Raw genomic sequence first — 22,101 nt, forward strand, 5'->3', positions numbered from 1 at the left:
GAGTAACAAAACACCATATATATTCAAAAGATTTCGTTGGATAAATTCCAGAATGCGATTGCACATCTGTTGATCCCCATTCAGATCAAAGGGCCAGAAATCAAAAAAGCCGAAAAGAAAAACGTTCATGCACCTAGGTTACAGCTATCAAAATCTAAGGGAGCTTCCGCTAAAATCTTCATCGCTTTACATTGCACATATAAGCAACGGTACAAGGATTAGTTTGTACCAGGTTATGTCGGTATGAGTGCCAGTATTTGGTTCTTGATGATTCCCACACACTTCTCTATCTCTGCATAGACTGGAAGGTTCTGCGAGCAGCAGGGCTGTAGACCGGTAGCAGCAGAATCCAGAATCTGGGCGACATCAGCTGGAGGAAATTGTCGTTCTGTGCACTTCTGCGATTGTTCAAGAGTATAGGATTAAGAATAAATGCACATTTAAAAAAAAAAAACAAACAAACTAAAACCTTTACATTCTCAGGCCTGAAAGGAGAACCTATAACGAAAAATAATAGCATGCAGATATCATGTAAGTACACATTTTATTAGATTTGGTTGCTGCCCCACCCCCAACCTCCAACAAACTACTTAAAAAATAGTACCTAACAAACCAGGGAAGATATTTTACATAATTCCAGCAAATCAAACTGAATGCGGGCAGGTAAAGACAGCACTCAATGCACACATAAAAGTTGAGCAATTGAGTGGCTCTCTACCGGCTTCTCTATTAACAACCCCTTTCAAGTAAGAAGCTTCTCCAAAATGCTAGTAGTTTTTAATGGACTTTGATGTTCTAATAGGAAGCAACAAAATAAATCCCCAGATTCCAAATTACTTGTGCCGAGAATCAATTGTTAAAAATTGCACTTGTCCCTTCCCATATGAGAAGAAAAAATCTCAAGAATCAACTTCCAAGAGAAGAAAATGAAGAATTGTCCTTGGTGCTAACCTGATAGCTAAAATCCCTGATTTGGAAACCATCAATCCTTCAGAACATGGCCAGTTCCAAGTGTACATGCTAATGATGCCTAGTTAACAATAGATGGAAAATTAAAATGCAAAAGAGGCATTTAGTGACGAGATTTCGGAAAATGGCAAATTATCTCCATCCTTCTCTGATTCCTAAGATGAGCCTCTTGTATAATCATCATCACAGGTGTTAATCCCACTAGGTAGGGTCAGCTATAAAGATTTTAACTTTCCCATCATCCCTACAGATGGACATCTCTTATGTGAGGCCATTATATCCCATGCCTAGTCTACGGATGAGCCTCTTGTATTTTATACTTTATTTTTTCTTTACATTGCTCATCTTGTTTGCCAAAAAATTATATTTTTGACACAGCGTTACCAAATGATGATAAATTTCAAGTTAGTGTCCTACTTAAAAATCAGAAAGGAGCAAGGAAAAATGCAGGACAAAGCTTGATAACTCAGTGGATAGACATGCAACCCCAAGCAGAGTTGGCTATTATGGAGGAATGTATACAGATATCGATGTATAAGAATATAATAAGAATAACTTGGGAACACATTTTCAACTTACCTGAATCATAAGTAGTGTAGCTACGCAGTGACTGATAAGTTCTGATGGGATTTGTCCTTCATTTCTGTCGGACATCTTCTTCAACTCAGGTTCAGTTGCATTTGACGAACTCAATGTGCAGGAAGTTACCAGATCATGAGAAGTTAATTTGTCATGAAGTGGATCAGCAGGGGCAGCAGGCCGTATAGCAGCCAGGCAAGAATCATCCACTGAAAGCCGATTACTAACAAAGTCTATGACCTCTTCAATCCTGTCAACAGTATTTCCTCCTCCCTTCAAAGATGACATTGCCTAAAATGGATATTTAGGGGGAACCATGAATGAGAACCAGTAAAACAAAGCTCAAAGCTCAAGAGATTGACATGATGAATGATTTCCTTGGCTATGCCACCTATGGTGGAAATCCAATACTTTTATTTTGATGAGCAATACCCAAAAATATACTACAGATATCATCAACTGCTTAGCCAAATAATAGAATTTTGTTTTGTTGTTCTGCCAATTCTTGCTGCATATACTTCTTCCTCTACGATTTAAATAAAACCAGAAATCAAGGTTTGAATATTGCCCGAAACATATTTCAGGTTTCCATCATACAAATAACAAATCACTAATGCAACGAGCATTTAAAACTAGTACTGATACATGAGTGCTTCATAAAAACTAGAATCAGAAGATTAATAGAAGGTGTACAAATGATTAATCCAATAATTTGTTAACCTGGGGATCTAAGGGCAGGTGAGTTAATTGATATTTAGAATGTTTGTAAAGGTTGTATGAAACAATTTGAGATATAGGAATAATATATCCTTCGAACTGTAAAGGATACAAGAAAAAGAAAATGCTGCTGGGAAAATAAAAATAATGACAGATAAGCAATCCAAATGATGGTTTGTACCTGCACAGCTGCATCTACCATTGTCCGAGCCTTTGTTCTTGAACTTTCAACAATTTCATGGACATGAGATGCTGACTCCTGCTGGTGATTTGCAGGCTTATCAATCGAGTTCAAGGGACCACCAGAGTCCCCTGAATTGGCTGTATTCCTTGGCCATGTAAGTGTGGAGCTTCCTTGGTAGGTGTTGCGCCGCCTCAAACAAGAAAGAGCAGAAGAAACCTGCTGATTAAGTTCATTGATGTTTAACAATCTACACGTAAAATATCTGAATGATGACAAAGTGAGCAGAGTACAACAGGAAGTTAACCACTTGCCTGCTCATTTACATCATTTAACTGTACAAGTACAGCAGCATATTGCTTTTTAAAAGGCTCAGAATCCTTTAAAATATGATAACCTTCCTTCTGGTTTTCCAAAACATCATCATTCATGTTCCTGAGTTCGGACAACACTGCTTCCTACAAATTAAAACATGGCCATCAACTAATTTGAAACTATCAGTTCTCCTAGGATGATAAGTATGTTCAAGTATATTTCATTTTATCTATGCTCTGAATCCAGTTCTGAGGAAAGAGGATCACTTGATGAATACAATATGACAACTAAAAATCAAATAAAAAAGAAAAAAAAAAAACACCTAGAAGCTTGCAACACCACAACAGAGTCGAAGACAGGATTTAGAAAAAGGTGACAAGTTGAATAATTGGATTGTGAACAAAACATGGTGATCAGCCAACAGCTAACAAGGGGAAACAGTCAAATTGATAAAAGGATATTAACTTTAGCAAACAGCTCTTGCAAAATTACTGAATTAGAGGCACATTCTTCTTTGTTAGATGAGGAATTGCAAAATGGCTCTTTTCAAGTATTCAGCTCCCTTAAAGGATCTACACCTTACAAGGAGGGGGACAGAAAAATTTTTAACTGGTTGAGGGGGTCAGCAAAAGAAATTTGGGCAGATACTCCTTTCCATGGTCGTGATATGACTCTGAAATTATGTTACCTTCTTAACTTCTTACCACTTGTTTCTAGTTAGAAATTACACTTTCAACCTTTCACCGAATTTGACATCATGAACAGAAAATAAGAACAAGAGGATATGAATAGCATTAATTTGGAGTTGAACTGTTCTGTATACAGATTTCACAGCTGAATCAAAAATGAATTTGATATAGGTGAAGCAATTAAAAAATACAAGATGGCATACCTCTAGTTCTCTCACCTTCCACACTTTTTCCAATCCTACTTCAACCAACAATTCTCATAGAAGATTGTCAATTTAGAATAAAAAAGTAAAAGCCTTATTTCAAAGCCATCAACAGACCATAAGTGATAATCCCAGTAGGTGGGGTTTGCTACATGGATTCTAGATCCTCAGTCATCTTTATACATCACCATATCTCTATAAGATCATCATATCTAAGGATTTCCCTCCAAGTTTTGTTCCTTTTCCTCTTCCTCTATAAATTTTTCCTCCATTTTATTCACTCACTTTACAAGAGCTTCCGTCAGTCTTTTTTTCATGTTCAAACTATCTTAATCGTGACTCTCGCATCTTATCTTCAATAGCCATCATTTCAACTTTATCGTGTATAATCTTGTTTTTGAGTTCCATCTTTTTTTTGTAGGGTAAGCAACAATAAATGCACCTTGATTTTAGACAAGTGCACTTATTACATTTTATTTTCAACATCCAAACAATCTATTGGTTGATTAAATGATTCAAAACATGATGCATTTATCATCAACCAATAGAATTGTTCAATTGTTGAAAACAAGATGCAATAAATGCACTTTGTCTGAAAACAAGATGCATTTATCGCCACTTAACCATTACCCCAAGGGTAATGGTTAACATTACCCAGCAATTAAGTCCAAATTGGCACCCCTAGGCACCGGGCCCGATCTACGCCTAGGCAACCCAGGCCGATTATCTTTCTCTTTCTCTCTCTCACTATTACTCTCTCTCGTTGGTTGCCACTTTCCCGTTCTCTCTCTCTCATCGCACGTTGCTTGGGTTGTCTCTCGTGGAATTGTCATCACCGCCGATCTCATCATCCTCTCTCTCTCTCACCGCCGATCTCGTTGTTTCTCTCTCTCTCTCTCTCTCTTTTGTTGTTGATCTCATCGTTTCTCTCTCTCTCTCTCTTTTGTTGTTGATCTCATCGTTTCTCTCTCTCTCTCTCTTTTGTTGTTGATCTCATCGTTTCTCTCTCTCTCTCTCTCTCTAACCTTCGATCGGGCCATTCTCTCCCTGTCGGTTCTCACTCTTCTTCCTTCGATACGTATAGCCATCTTCCTCCTTGTTGCTTGCTGCAAGCAGCCAAGTTACACTGTTATAACTTATACAGTTATACTAGTGTAACTTCACAAATTGTTGTTGTTGTTGCTTGTTCATATTTCTTAGTTGTTTATTTTAATTCAATGTCAATTACTCAATATTCAAGAAAAAAAAAAAGTCAAATGATGTCGAATGGGAGTATTGAATGTTAATTGATTCGAAGAATAAGGATAAAGTTAAATGCAAGTTGTGATAAAGTTATGTATGGAGGTGTTTATAGAGTAAAAGAACACAATGGCCACATTTCTGAAAATGTTTCTGCATGTCCAAAATCTACTCCAGATGATCAAGCCAAATGCAAGAATGCTATTGCCGAGACAAAGAGTAAGAAGAAGAATAAGAAGCAGGAGGAAGATTTGATGAAATCCTCTATTAAAATCTTTGAAAGAGAGGAAGGGGATGATGAAGATGAATTACAAGAGTTAGGGAGCAAAAAAACACCCCGTCCCAAACCCGGATAAAGGAGGAGAGTTGTGTTAAGTAACCGACAGCTAACGTAAAATTTAGTCGGATCCAAAACATGAACTCTAGACAAACTATGAAAAACCGTTGGGGCGTAACCCTTTATAGCGATGAGCTAAACTACCTGCATGTAGTGTCAAGTGAGCTAGGGCCGCTGCATCGACGCTCAAATGTAGTGACAAATGAGCAAAGGTCCTCGCATTTACTTAGACGGAAGCGGGTAAAGAAGCTAGTCCAAAATAAAAAACAAAATCAAATTCAAAGTCAAAGCCAAAATCAAAATCATAGATTAAGGATTGGGTCATGGAACATAGGAACATTAACAGACAAAGCTATGAAAGTGGTAAATGTGATGATTTGGAGAAAAATTAATATTATGTGCCTTCAAGAGACGAGATGGGCAGGGAAAAAAATAAAAACTTTATCAGAAGCTGGATATAAAATATGGTACATAGGAAATGATCGAGCGAAAAATGGAGTGGGGATTATTATGGATAAAAGCTTAGTAAATGAAGTATTGGATGTAAAGAGAATAGGGGATAGGATTATTATGGTGAAGGTTGATCTAAGAAGAATGACTATGAATATCTTTAGTACATATGCACCAAAAGTGGGCTTAGGTGAGGAGATAAAAGCAAAATTCTAGGAGGACCTAGAGAGACTCATACAAATGATACCAAGAGGAAAAAAAGTGATTATAGGAGGTGACTTAAATGGTCACATGGGTAGAGACGAAAACGGCTATAGAGAGGTATATGGAGGATATGAATTCGGGAAAATTAATAATAAAGGTAAGTCTATTTTAGATTTTGTTATAGCATATGGTCTCATCATAACCAATACTACGTTCAAAAAATAGGACGAACACTTGATCACATATAAAAATGTCACATTAAGCACCCAAATAGATTACTTCCTCATTAGACAAAAGAATCGGTTATGTTGTAGGGATTGTAAGGTGATACCGGACGAGTGTTTGACTACTCAACATAGACTTTTGGTACTTGATGTCCAAGTAAGAAATTGGAAGAAAAAAAATCACATAAAACAAAATCCAAGAATGAAGTGGTGGGATTTAAAAGGGGAGAAACAATTAATCTTCAAAGAAAAATTAAGGGATAGAAGGGAATTGAATGGAGAAGGACGGACAAACCAAATGTGGAGGGAAATGTCTACTGCCTTGAGAAGCACAGCAAAGGTAGTCCTTGGAGAGACAAATGGTAGAGCCCCAAACCTTAAGGAGTCTTGGTGGTGGAATGAAGAGGTACAATTGAAAATTAGAAATAAAAAAACTTGTTATATGACATATATCAGTGCAGTAATGAAGAAAATCTAAAAAATTATAAATAAGCAAAAAAGATAGCAAAAAGAACTGTTAGTGAAGTAAGGTCAAAAACATATGAGAATTTATATAAACGACTTGATACAAAAAATGGAGAAAGAGATATATATAAATTAGCTAAAGCAAGAGAAAGAAAAACAAGGGATCTAAATCAAGTGGCATGCATAAAAGATGAAAACCAAAATGTGTTAGTGAATGAGAGAGCGATTAAAGAAAGATGGAAGGAATATTTCACAAAATTATTCAATGATGGTAGGGACACAAGAATTAGGTTCGGACATCTTAGTAACTCCGAAGGGAATGTGAACTATACATTTTATCGACGCATAAGTTTAAAAGAAATAAGGCAAACATTCATTAAAAAAGATGAAAAATCATAAGGTGGTAGGACCGGATAATATACCAATAGAAGCATGGAAATGCATGGGAGAAGAGAGTATCTCCTAACTAATGAAATTATTTAACACGATCCTTAAATAAAAAAAGATGTCAAATGAATGGAAGAAGAGTACTTTGGTTCCTATATACAAGAACAAAGGAGATGTTCAAAACTGTGAAAATTACAGAGGAATTAAGTTAATGAACCATACCATGAAACTCTGGGAGAGAGTAATAGAGCAGAGGCTCAGAAAAGAAACAAACGTCTTGAAAAATCAATTTGGTTTCATGCCTGGTAGGTCAACAATAGAAGTTATATACCTACTGAGGCACTTAATGAAAAGGTATCGAGATCATCAGAAGGACTTGCATATGGTGTTTATAGATATAGAAAAAGCATATAATAGGATCCCTAGAGAAGTATTATAGAGGGTTTTAGAGAAGAAAGGAGTCCGAATAGCCTATATACAAGTTCTTCAGGACATGTATCACGGTGCAGAGACAAGGGTCAGAACATGTGGAGGGGATACTGAACCGTTTAAAATTACAATGGGACTGTATCAAGGTTCTGCACTAAGTTCATACTTATTTGCTTTAGTAATGGATGAACTCACTAAACACATTCAAACAAAGGTGTCATGGTGTATACTATTTGCAGATGACATAGTGTTGGTGGATGAAACAAAAGAGGGAGTGAACACTAAGCTTGAGTTGTAGAAAAACAATTTAGAATCTAAGGGATTTAAATTAAATAGAAGAAAAACAGAATATATGAAATGTAAATTCAGTAAGAATGCAAGAGTGAAGGATGTTATAATAGAATTGGAAGATCAAGTCATACAAAGAAAAGACTATTTTCAATATTTGGGATCAGTGATTCAAAAAGATGGAGAAATTCATAAGAATGTCACACATAGAATTAAGGCAAGTTGGCTAAAATGGAGAAACGCATCAGGAGTGTTATGTGATGGTAAAATCCCATTAAAACTGAAAGGAAAATTCTATAGGACAGTTATAAGACCAGTTTTGTTGTATGGCTCAGAATGTTGGACAGTCAAATACCAACATGAGCAAAAAACGAGCGTAGCGAAGATCAGGATGTTAAGATGAATGTGCGGCCATACAAGAAAAGATAAAATCAGAAATAAAGTTATTCGTAATAAGATAGGAGTAGTGCAAATCGAGGAGAAGATGAGAGAGACTAAACTAAGATGGTTTGGTCATGTGAGAAGAAAACCAAGAGACGCTTCTGTGAGAAGAGTTGATGAAATGAAACAATTAGTCAAAAAAAGAGGTAGGGACAGACCCAAGAAGACTTTGGGAGAGATTAAAGTTTGATATGAAGTGTATGAACCTAAATGAAGATATGATAAAAGACAGAAATACATGAAAGTCTAGAATTCATGTAGCTGACCTCATATAGTGGGATAAAGGCTGGATATGTTGTTGTTATTGTACTCTTGGCCTTATGGATAAGTTTACAAGTTCCATTAACCCTGAAACTTGTTTGAGTGCGGGAATGACACAAAGGCAGCAAAATATCAATGAAACACTGTTTAAAGAAAGAACACAGACTGTTCGTCAATATTGTGCTAGATGGGTGTACGAAGCTAGTATACCTTTCAATGTTATTCATCATAATAGCTTCAAATTGTTTGTTAAGGCAGTTGGTTAATTTGGGTCGGGTTTCAAACCTCCCAGTCAATACCAATTAAGGGAACCGTTATTAAAGGGAGAAGTAGATAGAACGAAAATAGTTACTGAAGAAGCATGAAGAAGAATGGGCACGAAATGAGTGCTCCATTATGACAGATGCTTGGACAAACAGAAAAATAAGGAGCATCATGAACCTGTGTGTTAATTCTAACGTGGGTACTGTTTTTCTTTCTTCTAGAGAGTCTTCAGATGAAGCACATACAAGTGATGTCTTCAAACTGCCATAGAGTTGTATCCCTTTCCCAACTCTCTTCCCCCTCTAGAGCTCCCTTCCATCTTACTAAGTATTGCACACGCCTATTCTTCTTGCTTGCCCCTAACGTGCAATGGTCTAAGATTGCCTTAATCTCACGATCATGCTACACTCGAATTGTTGGAGGGGCCCTCTTGGTCTGCACCTGACCAAGTGTATTGTCTTCATGGTAAGGCTTCAAGAAACTCACATGGAAAGGTGGATATATTTTGAGCCTCTCAGGTAATAGCAATTTATATGCCACAACACCAACTTGTTGCACTACCTTGAAGGGTCCATCAAATCTCAGAATCAACCCGCAATGCACCTTCTTATTGGTGATTTGGTTCCAAATCTGGGGAGTAAGTTTCAGCCATACCTCATCTTTGAGTATGTGGACAAGTGCATTGAGCAAGTTGGGCCACAAAATGTCATCCAAGTAGTAACCGACAATGCTACCAACAATATGGGAGCGGCAAAATTGTTGAAGGTGGAGAGGCCAAATATTTTTTGGACCTCATGTGCTACTCACACCATCAATTTGATGCTTGAAAGTATTGAAAAACTACCGAGATATAAGAAAGTCATTGATCAGGCCAAGAGTTTGACAATCTTCATTTATGCACACCATAAGATCTTGTCCTTAATGAGGTCATTTACAAAGAAGAGGGATATAGTGAGACCAGGAGTCACTAGATTTGCTTCTTCTTCCCTTACTATGTAGAGTTTGATGGAGAAAAAGTCCCAAATGAAGACAATGTTTATCAGCTCTGAATGGGAGGAATACAAATGGTCGAAGACTATTAAAAGGAAAGTAGCCTATGTTTACTATGATGAGCATTGCTTTTTGTAATGGTGTGACTGCATGCCTTAAGGTTTTTGCACCTTTGGTGAAGGTGCTTCGAACTGTTGATGCAGATAGAAAGCCTTCGATGGGTTTTTTATGTGGAGAGATTAAGCAAGAAAATGAAGATATTAAGGAGGCCATAAATAATCTTGAGAAGAATTATCATCCTGTTATGGAGATTATTGAAGCAGGGGTGAAAGATAGGCTAGATAGCCCACTGCATTTTGTAGCTTACCTTTTGAATCCCTACTATTTTTTCAAGGATATGGGTATACAACTTGATAATGAAGTGATGGATGAGTTTTTTAACTATGTGGAGATGTTTTATGATGGTGAATTGCAAGGCCATGTTATAAATGTTAACTTACAAAAGTATACTCGTAAAAAGGGAGCTTTTGGAAAACCGTGGGCAGCTCAAGGGTGTGTGAAAAATGATAACAATTATAATCCAAGTATAAAATTCATTTAATCCTTTCTATTGTATATTAATGTATAAATTTGTTTACTTTATACTTGTTTGACCTATGTAGTTACATGGTGGATGACTTATGAAAATCAAACTCCAAACTTGCAATGAATAACGAGAAGGATTCTCTCATTAACCACTAGTTCATCAGGTTGTGAAAGAAATTTGAGCACTTTTGAAGGGATTAGTGTATATTTTAAAATGTTTTAATATTTTAATTTCATTATCTCTATGAATTATATTTATTTAATATCAATTAGTTATCCTTATCCACTTATCATTCATATTGATATTGCTTTTATTTTATTTATGTAGATACATACAAAGAAAAGAAATAGACTGGATGTGAATCGATTGAATAATCTAGTCTATGTCCAATTTAATGCGAAATTGATGAACAAGCAAAAAAGCAAGAAGGAAATGAATGTTGATGTGCTACTTGGTAGTGATGCTAGTAATGCACAAGGATTGATCGTTGATGGAGGAGATGATGAAGAAGTTGAGCCTAGTACGGGGCTCACTTGGGAAGTGGTTGGTGAAGCATCCGGAGCAGACAATATGCTTCAACCTTGAAGAAGTTCTAGGGTGAGAGAGCTTCATGAAGATAATTTTCAATCAAAAGAAAAAGATGAACAAGAAATCAATTAATTTGATTTTGAGTCCGATGAAAATCGTGTTGGAAGAATATGGAGAGAAAGAAGTCCAATTAAATAGTTAGATTCTTCGGATATGGTTTATGTTGTATTATTGCTACTTCTGCCTTCTTAAACATAAAACTAATCTAACAATTTCATTATTTCACTTGTCTTTCTAACTTTGATTTATCCGAAAATAACATCAAATTACATCAAAAAGTTAAAAAAAAAAATAACATTTTTCCTAAGCACTAGACCCTCTGTCTGGCACCCGACTAACGCTTAGCACCTTTTAGAACACTGCGGCCACAAATCCACCAATTTATTTAGATTGTTAGAAAGGGAAAGAATAAGGGAAGAGATACTTGAAAAGCATCAAAAGGGTGCATTATGACATATCCAACATTTTATTTCCTTTTTTTCCTACAACATCTGAGTGTTTAGGTGCACCATTGCTTGGCTGACAAGCTAAGACCACAGATTGTGCTTCATCAACACCCCACCCCCACCCCCACCCCCACCCAAAAAAAAAACCACCCCAAACAAAAAAGTGAAAGCAGTGTGAAAGGAAGTATCAACAAAACAAGTGCAGAATGTGGGCCCTTCTGTTTCACTGTTACTATGCTATAGAAACCCAAAGTCCTCTTGGAGGTGGTAATTAATCCTAATCTCTAGCATGAATGAAAAAAGACTTTACCACGTAAATAGTCATGCACACAGAAATCAACAACTTTAAGTGTTTCCTGTTTGGATATGGACTATTTTTGCCAAATGAAAAATATAAAGGGAATCAAGAAGAACATTTGATGAGAATTAATCAACCCTTTCAAGGCAGGAAGTAATATGATAAATTTTTATTAGTTAATAATTCACAGCAACTGTACCCATATATGTTATTAAGTTTATTTAGGACTCAAAAAGGAAACCATATAATAGAATGGCCTTGTACTAACAATAGGGCAAAAGAAGAAAGCTAAACACAGCCTACAAAAATTTGTAACATCTCTTAACATAATGTAAAAGCAGCCATGTTAACAGAACATAACATTGATGCAACAAGAAATTAGGAAAATAAAAAAGAACACATTTATGAAGCCTTGAAATTAAAGGCATAAGAGTGCTTGAGAAAAGCACTTGCAAAGTAAGAAACTGCAAAAAAAAGCATATATAAGTGTTTAAGCACTACAACCTTCTTATCAAGAGCACGAGTCAGCTCAGCAAGAGCTTGCACATCAGCTTCCTTGGCCTGGACCTGTGCCAGCACAGAAGACTGAGAGTTCAATGTCTGTTGATTATTTGCAGTTTCCTTGGGTCCAATTCTAGCTTGAGAATTAGAATTTGTAGGAGTTCCCTGGTAAAAAGAAGTTCACCTCCTGTTAACCTAGCCATTTAATGCTGCTAGACATTTTAATACATATTCTTCTAGAGCAGCGGGTTACTGGTTATGATTCATGACACAAAATACAATCAGAAAATTCTGCCATGCAAAAAAAAGAAAAACAGTGAAACAACTTTTTTTATGCCTTCCTAGTGGCAATGGATTTCGAAATGAGTTATTTGCATTATGAGGGGTCCATGGTTGTTTGTGAGACTGAGAGGATTTAAGTAGTTAGAATGAGGGTATGAGGGAATATAGGATTCAACAACTGCATTCTAAAGAAAGATAAATTGTGCTCAAGAAGTTTATATCATCAAATTCAAATTTTCATTCTCTCCATGTGATGTGCCTGCTTAGCATACATCACGTGCATCTCCATAATCACCTTTCAATTTAAAACACATTTATCAAGAAAAGTAATATAAAAATGCCTAGAATGGGTGGAAACCCCAACAACCACATAGAATAATACTGGGGCAAGGTTTTGTTACTGAAGCTTCAAATATTTCCGGAACTGCATTGATATTTCAAAAATCATACAAACCCTAAAAACATCAGTATGAAAACATAGAAAAACAAAGTCCACATATGATATTATACCTGCGTCTAACATAAATGCTTCAAAGAAAAAAATTATTACAAATTTTGCACTTTGCCTAGAAATTTCAAGCCCACCAAATGCTTTAGTAATTGAATGACAACTATGCTAAAAGGAAAACAATGGAAATATAAGTATTTTTTAAATGAAGAGTCTCACAAGGCAACTCCTAAAACTTATATCTCATTAAACTACACAATAGGATGAGCTCAGTGTCAGGAAAAGACAATGAATGAAAAGAGTAGTCCTTTCTTGTGGCAGATTAAAAAAAAAAAAAATCCATCAAACCACAATTATGATATTCTCCATAGACAACAAACCTAACAAAATGCATCACCTTTACTTTCCTCAGTTTTGTTGTTACTATAAGTGTGTCAATATGAAGGGTGACAGACATAATCCTCAGATATGCAGGTTGAAAATAAGAATATAGACGGATACTACTGACCTTTGCCTGTTTCAACAAATTACTCTTGGGATGAGCTGAAGGAGACACATGACCTGGAACATCTAAACGTTCCAGGTCATCACTAGGAGAAAATTTCATGCACCCTTCTAATTTCTGATCTTTGCCCCGCCCATTCATTGTTAGCTCATTTAAGTTCTCAAAGAATTTGTCAACAGTAACTAGGTTTCCTGCCAGTAATGCGGGCATGCCTTCTAATGGATTTAATGGCATACAATCAATATCCTGCAACAATTTAGGTGTTAGACCAGACATATAAGAGGAAAGAACAACACAAAATATCGGGATTAAATTGAAAACGTGATCTACCAAGACTCTTAATGTAATTGTGTGTGATCATCATAAATTAAAAATACACTACCAGGACGAATTCAACCCCTAGCTCTGGCCGATCAAACTGAACCCGGCACCGTGTGTGATCAACTGTTAAAACATTTCCATTATGAACCTCTCGTGTTCTTGGGTGAATGGCTATAACACGTTGGCCAACTGTTAAAGGCCTTGCAAGATCTGTTGGAAGTCCCTCCCTGGTACCTCTACGAAGTTCAGTATAATGGTTTCTAACAGAATCACGGTATTGATTAAGCTTCTCCTTTTCTTCCTTCAAAAATTGCTCAGAGAACCTCCGTGGTTTTCCAAGTGAACTGCATGAAAGAAGGAAAGTGTTCAGCATCTACTATATATCCTTTTTTTTTAAGCCTAGTACAATCAAAACATGCGCATAAGAGCAATCAAAATGCTAAACAGGACAATCCACCCTGCCTCCACTGATAAGGGCTTTCTAGTGCTTCTAATATAGGAGCAGGTTGTTCGAGTTAGAATAGGAAGGGACCAAATTGATAAAAACCAGACAAATGTAGTCCAGTAAATGCAGGCATATAAGTCCGAGGCCCTTTTACCCATAAACTAGAAAACCAACATGCCTCTATAAAATTGTTCATATTGTGAAAATGAGACTATGTCAGAAGTTTCAATGAGAGGCATGGTGCTTGGAGTCACTAAATGTGAGTGTTTCAATGAGAAACACGGGGCTTGAAAGAAACCACCTTTCAGCATGAAAATGAATCAATCCCTATCTGCTTGGGATGTGGAAACTTTGTTTCCCACATATCTTTTGCCATTTCTAATATTACACAAGTAGTTGGAAGTAAATACCTTCTTATCACACCCCATTCAACACGAGTTAATCTGGGAACATGTCCCAAGCCAACATGATTCAGGTACTCCACAAACTCCCTTTTAGCAAACCAAGGGTAATCAACAGCACTGTAGAACCACTCAAAAGCACACCATCTCCTTAAAAGAGGATTTGATAAGCAATTATAGAGCTTCTCCTGCATTTAAATCACAGTAAATCTACTTAAAGCTCTAAAAACACAAATGCTCATGGGAATATATTTAAAATGATAACCTTGAGATGGAGAGCTTCATTATTGACTGAAGAGATTGATAAATTAGGTTTCAAGTCACTCAAAAATTTATCAGATAACTCCAAATCTTTCAGGTTCTTTGGTTTTTGTGGCCTCATCTTACGTCTGCTCCCAACTTTAGCCGGCAAGTCAACCTCATTTGCAACGGGAATCTTCACAGTGGATAGAGCAGAATCATCCTTTTCCCCTTTCAGATCAGCACTTGAAGAAGAATGCTCTGCCAAAGATTTCCCTTGTTTTTGCTGTGAAGTACTGTAGCAAGAGCGTTTAGCCTTGCTAATTACCCTCTTCACTGCATCTCTAGCCTACAATTAAATAAAGCATTAAAATAACATCATCAACAGCATAGAGTTAGGAGACACTATAACAAAAACAGAGTGGCAAGGCAAAAGGAAATAAGAAAGAAAAGAGGGATAGGATAGCAAAAAATATCTTGTATCAAATGGAAACAGTGCAAAAGAATGATAATTCATGACATTTATTGCTATTGAAAGTAACTGAAAAAGATTCTGCAAGCATAAAAGTAGAAAAACAAAAATGGCATAAAAGAAGGCCAAAAACCAGTATCTGGTTTCATTAGGTATTGGCAATGAAGTTAATAATTAGAAGAAACAACCATCCTTCTCAGCATTTTTTCCTAATGCAATTGTTGCTTACAAGTTCTATAATATTATCATAAAATGGCGTCAATGATTGGATCTTATGGTCAAGCATCCTACTATATGAATAACAATGAATAAATATGACCTGGCACTGGTTAGACTTCTAGTGAGGGCGAGCCTAGGAAGCAACAGTAATGTTGCTCCTCGTTCAAACTGTGGAAAGAACCTCTTTGAAAGTAAGGGGAAAAGTTACATACAGCGGGGAAAAGTTACATACAGCAACAACCCTCCTTTGACCCTAGCAAAGCATGGAGCCTTCTACATTGAGGACACCCCCTTCATTGGTTAGATTTCCCGTTAAAGTCTTCTATAAGTAACATACATCTTAGCCACTCTTAACCTTAATACGAATAACCTCATTTATAATTTTATCTTTTTATGTATACTCACATATCCATCTTAGCATCCTCATCTTGGTTATGCTCAAATTTTGCATATTTTGGTACTTCGCCGCCCAACATTCTATGTCAAAACTAGTCTTATAGCTATCTTACAAAATCTTCCTTTTAGCTTTAATGGAATCTTACTATCACATATAACAACACCAAATGCATTTTTCCATTTTAACCAACCCACCTTAATTTTGTAAGTAACATCCTCATTAATCTCCAATTGTTTTGGATTATTGATCCAAGATATCTAAATTGGTCTTTTCTTGGTATGATTTGATCTTACAATTTTACCATAACATCATCCACACTTAATTTTTATCGAACTTATATTCCATATATTTGGTTTTCACCCTATTTAATTTTAATCCTTTAGATTCAAAAGTGTTCCTCCAACACTGTCATCTACAAATAGCATACACCATGGCACCTCTGCCCGAACATGTTAGTGAGTTCGTCCATTTTACTAGGGCAAACAAGTAAGTACTTAATGCAAATCATTGATGTAATCCCATTAAATCACACAAAAATTTAATTATAATTCCAAGGATATTAATATGAAAATATTGGTAACTAAATTCCAATCTTCTATCCTGTACAAATCATCAATATAGTACAACATACATAACTCAGCAATTAACAAGAAAACTTAGACAAGCATATGTGCATTTAAATCAGAAGTTATGGTAAATTAGGGTTTTGTAGCCAAACAAGAGTTCAATTTAATACAAATTTGGGTTGAAAATTTTAAGCAAAGTTCAGTTACTGTGCGTACTATACATGAGTGCAAATCACCCCAGCTATATGTCGAAAGGAGGCTACAAGCCTACAAGTAAAGCCATATGTTAAATCAATATAATACACTGAAAATTAATTTAGTTTGGGAGAAGGGTGGGGTAGAGGACAGAACGGAAGATGATGAAACGGAAAGAAAGAGTAAGGGAACTAATGTAACCCTCCACTTGTTTAGGAAGAATTAAGTGTAAATTACTGTAATATAACTTTCCTTTGTTTGGATGGAGAATAAAAGGAGACAGAATGGTAACAAAGATAAAATAAAGTTACAACTATACCCTTCAATTTCAAAATAAATTAATGAGTACAGAAACTTGAATTTAATTACATTATGTTGTAGCTTATTACTAAAATAAAAAATTCAAATAAAATTAATTATTATTACCCAAGCAAAAAGTTCAGACTTTCAAAACAAACCAACAATGGTAAATCTTGTTTTAATTTTATAAAACCCTATCTATCTATTTGTATATACATATTATTTTGCATACTTATACAAACTATATCACTTGTAGTTCATGTAAAAGTAATTATTGGATTCTTTTTAGATTAAGAATGATATTGGGTTTTTACAAAAAATAATAAGCGCAACATAGTGAAAACAATAAGAACACTTACAAATGTTTTTCTTTCCCCCTCCTTGCACCCCAAATTGGGGTGTAAGGATAATAGGGGTATGGAAGGGGAAGGGAGGGTATCATATAACCTCCATCCCTTCTGTTCCATTATAAAACTCTCTACCAAACAAGGGGAGGGTTTAAGGACAACTAAAACTCCAACTCTTAATAGTTTCCTTGCTGTGAACAAAAATAAAGAGGAAAAATCTATACCATAATGTAATTTAAACATTAGTGTGAAGTTCAACACCATATCATCTTTGAACCCCATAAATGACTGACATGGAAGAAATATGTCATAAGAACATCATTTGATTCCATTAAGACACTGAAAGGTACACCTACAGAACTTTCCATGAGAAAGTGAAGAGGGCAAACCTCGTCCTCCTGAGATTCATTGGGATGACTACCAGTATGAGCTTCAGTTTTTGGAATCTGCAGATGGTATGGTATCAGAATTCAAGGTAACATAATGCAAAAGATAGATTCTCAATATTGGTGGCAAGTAGTCAAAGAAAACCAGAACAAAAAAGAAGTAAAAACCTCGCCAGCTTTAGATGCCAAAGTCTTCTGTTTCTTTCTCGGAAGTCTAGCACTGGACTGCTGAGGCTCATCCTTTGCTTCAGGGATGGCACTAACATTGAGAACTGAAACTTTTCCATGCTTTGATGTTTTAGCAGGAGAGGCCCCAAATCCTGATACTGACTGATTGCCTCTCACTTTAACTCCTGACTTAGATCTGTGCCTTTGGGTAGCAGGCACAACAAGATCATCAACTTGATCTTTGACCCGTGCTGATGATTCTGACACAAGCAAACAAACAATTAAGGACGACCCGTCTAATATATGCCCACTGTAAATTGTAATTGGAAAAAATTAATAATATCATTTTTTTTTATTTTTTTTTTTGGGGGGGGGGGGGGGGGGGGGGGGTCTTGTTCTGGGGAGGGATTACAAAAAACAAAGCCATTTATAGTCTTCCAGTAAGAGCAGTCAAATAATGCAGGAAAGAATCTGTGAGCATAATTTGCTCATTTCCTTATTAAATTATGTGGGTTTGCTTTAGTTGCTAATGGCCATGAAAGGCATGCATTCTTCGGCCAATTTCCTCTCTTCTACTTTCTCATTATTTTTTTATTTTCTTTAGTCTCATTCCTCTCTAATTTTCTTTCATTCCATCATGTAAATCAAGAAAAAGATTTAGAACAGTTTTATAACTGAAAGGTTCAATTACTTCTCCTGTCTCGTGTACTTTTACATTTAACCCTATGTTATTTCAGAACAGAATTAATTTGCAAGAAATAACTAGAATGAGGCTAAAATTGTCACCCAAATTTGTAATACAACTTCAACAGAAGGGAAAACTAAATTAGTATTCTCACTTCATAGTTCATATAATAGTAAGTTTAGTAACTTTCACACATGATTGGTTTTGGTTCATCACCACTTTCCTAGCTCAGTGAGTAGTTACCCTGATTAGACATACATGTAGCTACAAAATCAGGATCTCAATGCCATTCTTGGAAGTTAGGAACAAGAGTATTTTTGGCTTAATTCCAATCCTTATAACAAAACATACCACTTAACAGGAGTTGTTGATCTAGTATATAATGATCATACATTTAACTGGAGCTTAAGAAAAATTTTATAAGCTTTACCAAGGATCAGTTTGAAGTAACAAGGGCTAGAAGTCTCCCATAAATTGTCAGAATCCAAGGGCCAAAGTTAACTCTTTTACAACTCTTTTATAGAAGTGGTCGATTCAAAGAGATCATATTGATTGAACTCAGTTCAGTAATCCACTTGTGCTTGTTGAAAGACCCATATATGATATTACATTAGGTCATAATGCAAACAAAAATGTGGTCGAAGGACGGTGATCTTACAAGCCAAGATTCAGGAAGAATAAATGCAGAGGTGGCATGTTTTCCAACAGGGAAGGGAAATAATGCCAATAGGAGTGCAAACACATTGAGGACTGAGGTGCAACTGGAGGAATAATTCAATTCATATATGATCAATTTTATATCGTGTTTCCATGTTATACAAGTTGGTTTCACAATATCAACTATATGATGGAACACAACCATATCAATTACCTTCATTCACTGCCATCTCTTGAAACTTTTTCATATGAAGATAGTGTTGAAACATTATCTCATATTTCCCTAGCTAGAGGGTTGCGTTATGAAAGGCATTTGGCATAAAATTTTGCTCCATTGCTCTTTTGCATTGATTTGTATTGTCTATATGACTTTTAGAAATCAATTGACGTTATGAATGCCATGCCACTAACTGTAACTTGGTTAGGATTAGGTGCAGTTTTGAAGATGCCTATTAATAATTTTGTATCATAGTAATTGCACAAGAAAGATTCAGAAGACTGATTACAATGAATAAATAATGATCTCCTGGGACAAGCAAGCTCCTTGTGACATGGAACACTCTATTGGTACCATTAGTAAAGACCCATGATGAGGTGGGAGTTAGAGTTTTCAGTATTTCTGTTGGGGCCCATGCATTTAGGAATTTCAGTTATAGTTAACCCTCTCTCATCCATGAATATAGGCTCAGTTTCCAGATGTTGGACAGTGTGGTCTGTATTTTGTCTATTTAGTCATATGGTTGTTTTCCCTATGTTTATATTACATTATTACTTACCCCTGTCACCCTGTGGCATCAATTAAGAAAGTATTGTGCGGGGACTACATTGAAATCTAAAGCTCTTTACCACGTGGAACATAGTTTATCAAGTTGGATCCTTTTAATGGCCTATAAACTTTAAAACATAATAATGAAGTAAAACATAAGTTCATATGAGACATAGCCCACATGTATACGTAACATCAATGACTACTGCTCTCATCTCCAAGCACCATCGCTATGCACATGAGCTTACCATTGTCAATTGCTGCTGCCGGCATCATCAATGACAAATCAGCCAAGGTTTGCAAGGCATCAAAGGCAGATTCTTCATCTGCAAAAGGAGAAGTATCAAAGTCAACACAATGAATACATGAAGTTAATAAACCAAATCAATGAATAACAATATGCAAGTTGCCATTTGTGTCTTCTGTCATCAAATAAGGGTAGAAATGAAAGAATTTTTTTTTTTTTGTGGACAACAATGACAATAAGATTATCAAAACAAAACCATGCTATTTGGCAAAGTTACAGTTTCAAAAATTATATCCTGGAAGAATTGAATTCTAGTTCACATAATAAAAGAAAACATCAAAAACTGGCCAAGTTAAATGAGAATACAAATATTGGTAAACCATAAACATGGAAAACATAAAAAACAACAATCATATGCTTTAATCCAACTAGGTGAGGATGGCACAGATAAACAAAAATTATACATATTGAGAAATCATAAATTCCATTTTTTACCTAGTATAGTGAAAAGTATTAGTGCTAGCTCTCCCACACACAATCTTAGCAACCTCAGCATCTTTCTGTCATGTGCTTATTAAATAAAAGGGTGGGACAGTAGAGTAGCCATAGCACATGGTAGTTAGCGGTTGTATAGAAGCTTGGGCGGGAACTATTCGAATTTCCCACTTGATTGAGGAGATCAATATAAATACACATTGATCTCACTCGAAGAGGCATGAATGAATTGAATCCTAAATTCCCCCCCCCCCCCCTCCCTCCCTCTCTCTCTCTCTCTCTTCTGATTGAGATCTTCTTCCAGAATTCTTTAGAATTCCTTGCAAAATTCTTGAGATAAACCTGTTAGCTCCGTTGGATTTGACAATTTGGTATCGAAGTGATCCAGGCCAAGCGAAGCTGTGAGCATGATTGGTGATGGCAGATGGCACGAGGATGAAGAACATGGAGGCGCAACTACACCAATTCGGATCCATGGTATCGGACTTGCAGGCAAGGGTGGATCAACTAGAATTGGGATCAAACCGTAATCATGAGGCGATCATCTCCATTGATTGCAAATTGGATAGGGCGGTCAATCAAATCCGAGAAGAAGTAGGAGGGCAAATTCGAGAACAATTGCAAGGCATCATGTTCGCGCAACAACAATTGGTAAGCCTTTCCCCATATTTTCCTCCTAGAGAGAGAGCAAATCCAATCCTTCCCGACCATGGGATGAGTCAGAGGAGACAAGGAACCTCTGAGGTTGGGGAGGAACTGGGGGAAATGGGAGATAATGCAGTTGGTCGAAGGCAGGGGTTGAATGGGGGCCTTGGCCACCCAGGGATACCAATGCCAAAATTGGATATCCCCATGTTTGATGGGAGTACTCCTCGGTGGTGGATTAGACGATGTGAAAGGGCCTTTGAGTGGTTTGGGGTACCAAAACATCAAAAGGTAACGAAGGCAGCAACCTACTTTAACGATGCTAGGGATGATTGGTACCAAGGATGGGCCAAGACGAGGGAGGAATGCCGATGGACCGAATTTGTAGCAGAATTTTGCGAGAGGTTTGGAGAGCGAGGGATGACAGATGTGGTGGAGGAGTTTAACAAAATCAAACATAATGGATCAGTGAACGAATATCAGAGGAGGTTTGAGGAGCTAAAGGCGTTGATGCTCAACCACAATCCTTACCTCACAGAGGCTTATTTCGTCTCCAATTTTATTAGTGGATTAAATGAGGAGTTAAGGCCCATGGTGAAGGTGTTGCAACCACAAACCCTGAAGCATGCCACTGACAGTGCCCGGTTACATGAGCTAATAGTGGAAGCGCTCATGAAGAAACAACAAATCATGAACGGAAGAGGAACACATAATGTGTTGACTCCTGTTGGAAAGATTCAGGGAAGAGAGAATTGGAAAGGAGTACAAGGGCTACGGAGTTTACCAATACCAGGCTCAAAAACACAAGGGGAGAGGTTGATAGAGCAGAGGAGGCAAGCTAACCTTTGTTTCAAATGTGGGGA

General features: G+C 36.5%; 1 protein-coding gene across 3 annotated transcripts in view; it reads right to left on the minus strand.

The window, feature by feature from the left end:
- Window positions 1–3: 3 nt before the first annotated feature.
- LOC127799065 (protein ALWAYS EARLY 3) overlaps window positions 4–22,101 on the minus strand; it is a 40,906-nt gene continuing 18,808 nt past the window's right edge. For 2 of the 3 annotated variants that reach the window (XM_052332777.1, XM_052332776.1), the window contains 12 exons: window positions 20,100–20,177; window positions 17,744–18,003; window positions 17,579–17,635; window positions 14,719–15,042; window positions 14,463–14,641; window positions 13,669–13,951; window positions 13,290–13,532; window positions 12,055–12,216; window positions 2,761–2,904; window positions 2,447–2,665; window positions 1,549–1,839; window positions 4–398 (listed from right to left, as the gene is read on the minus strand). In XM_052332777.1, the coding sequence (XP_052188737.1) occupies window positions 234–398; window positions 1,549–1,839; window positions 2,447–2,665; window positions 2,761–2,904; window positions 12,055–12,216; window positions 13,290–13,532; window positions 13,669–13,951; window positions 14,463–14,641; window positions 14,719–15,042; window positions 17,579–17,635; window positions 17,744–18,003; window positions 20,100–20,177 (2,405 nt within the window). In that variant the 3' untranslated portion in view covers window positions 4–233. The remainder of the gene's footprint in view (window positions 399–1,548; window positions 1,840–2,446; window positions 2,666–2,760; window positions 2,905–12,054; window positions 12,217–13,289; window positions 13,533–13,668; window positions 13,952–14,462; window positions 14,642–14,718; window positions 15,043–17,578; window positions 17,636–17,743; window positions 18,004–20,099; window positions 20,178–22,101) is intronic. The other variant, XM_052332778.1, reaches the window with a different exon arrangement.

The sequence above is a fragment of the Diospyros lotus genome, chromosome 4, assembly GCF_014633365.1.
Source record: "Diospyros lotus cultivar Yz01 chromosome 4, ASM1463336v1, whole genome shotgun sequence".
Taxonomy (NCBI): domain Eukaryota; kingdom Viridiplantae; phylum Streptophyta; class Magnoliopsida; order Ericales; family Ebenaceae; genus Diospyros; species Diospyros lotus.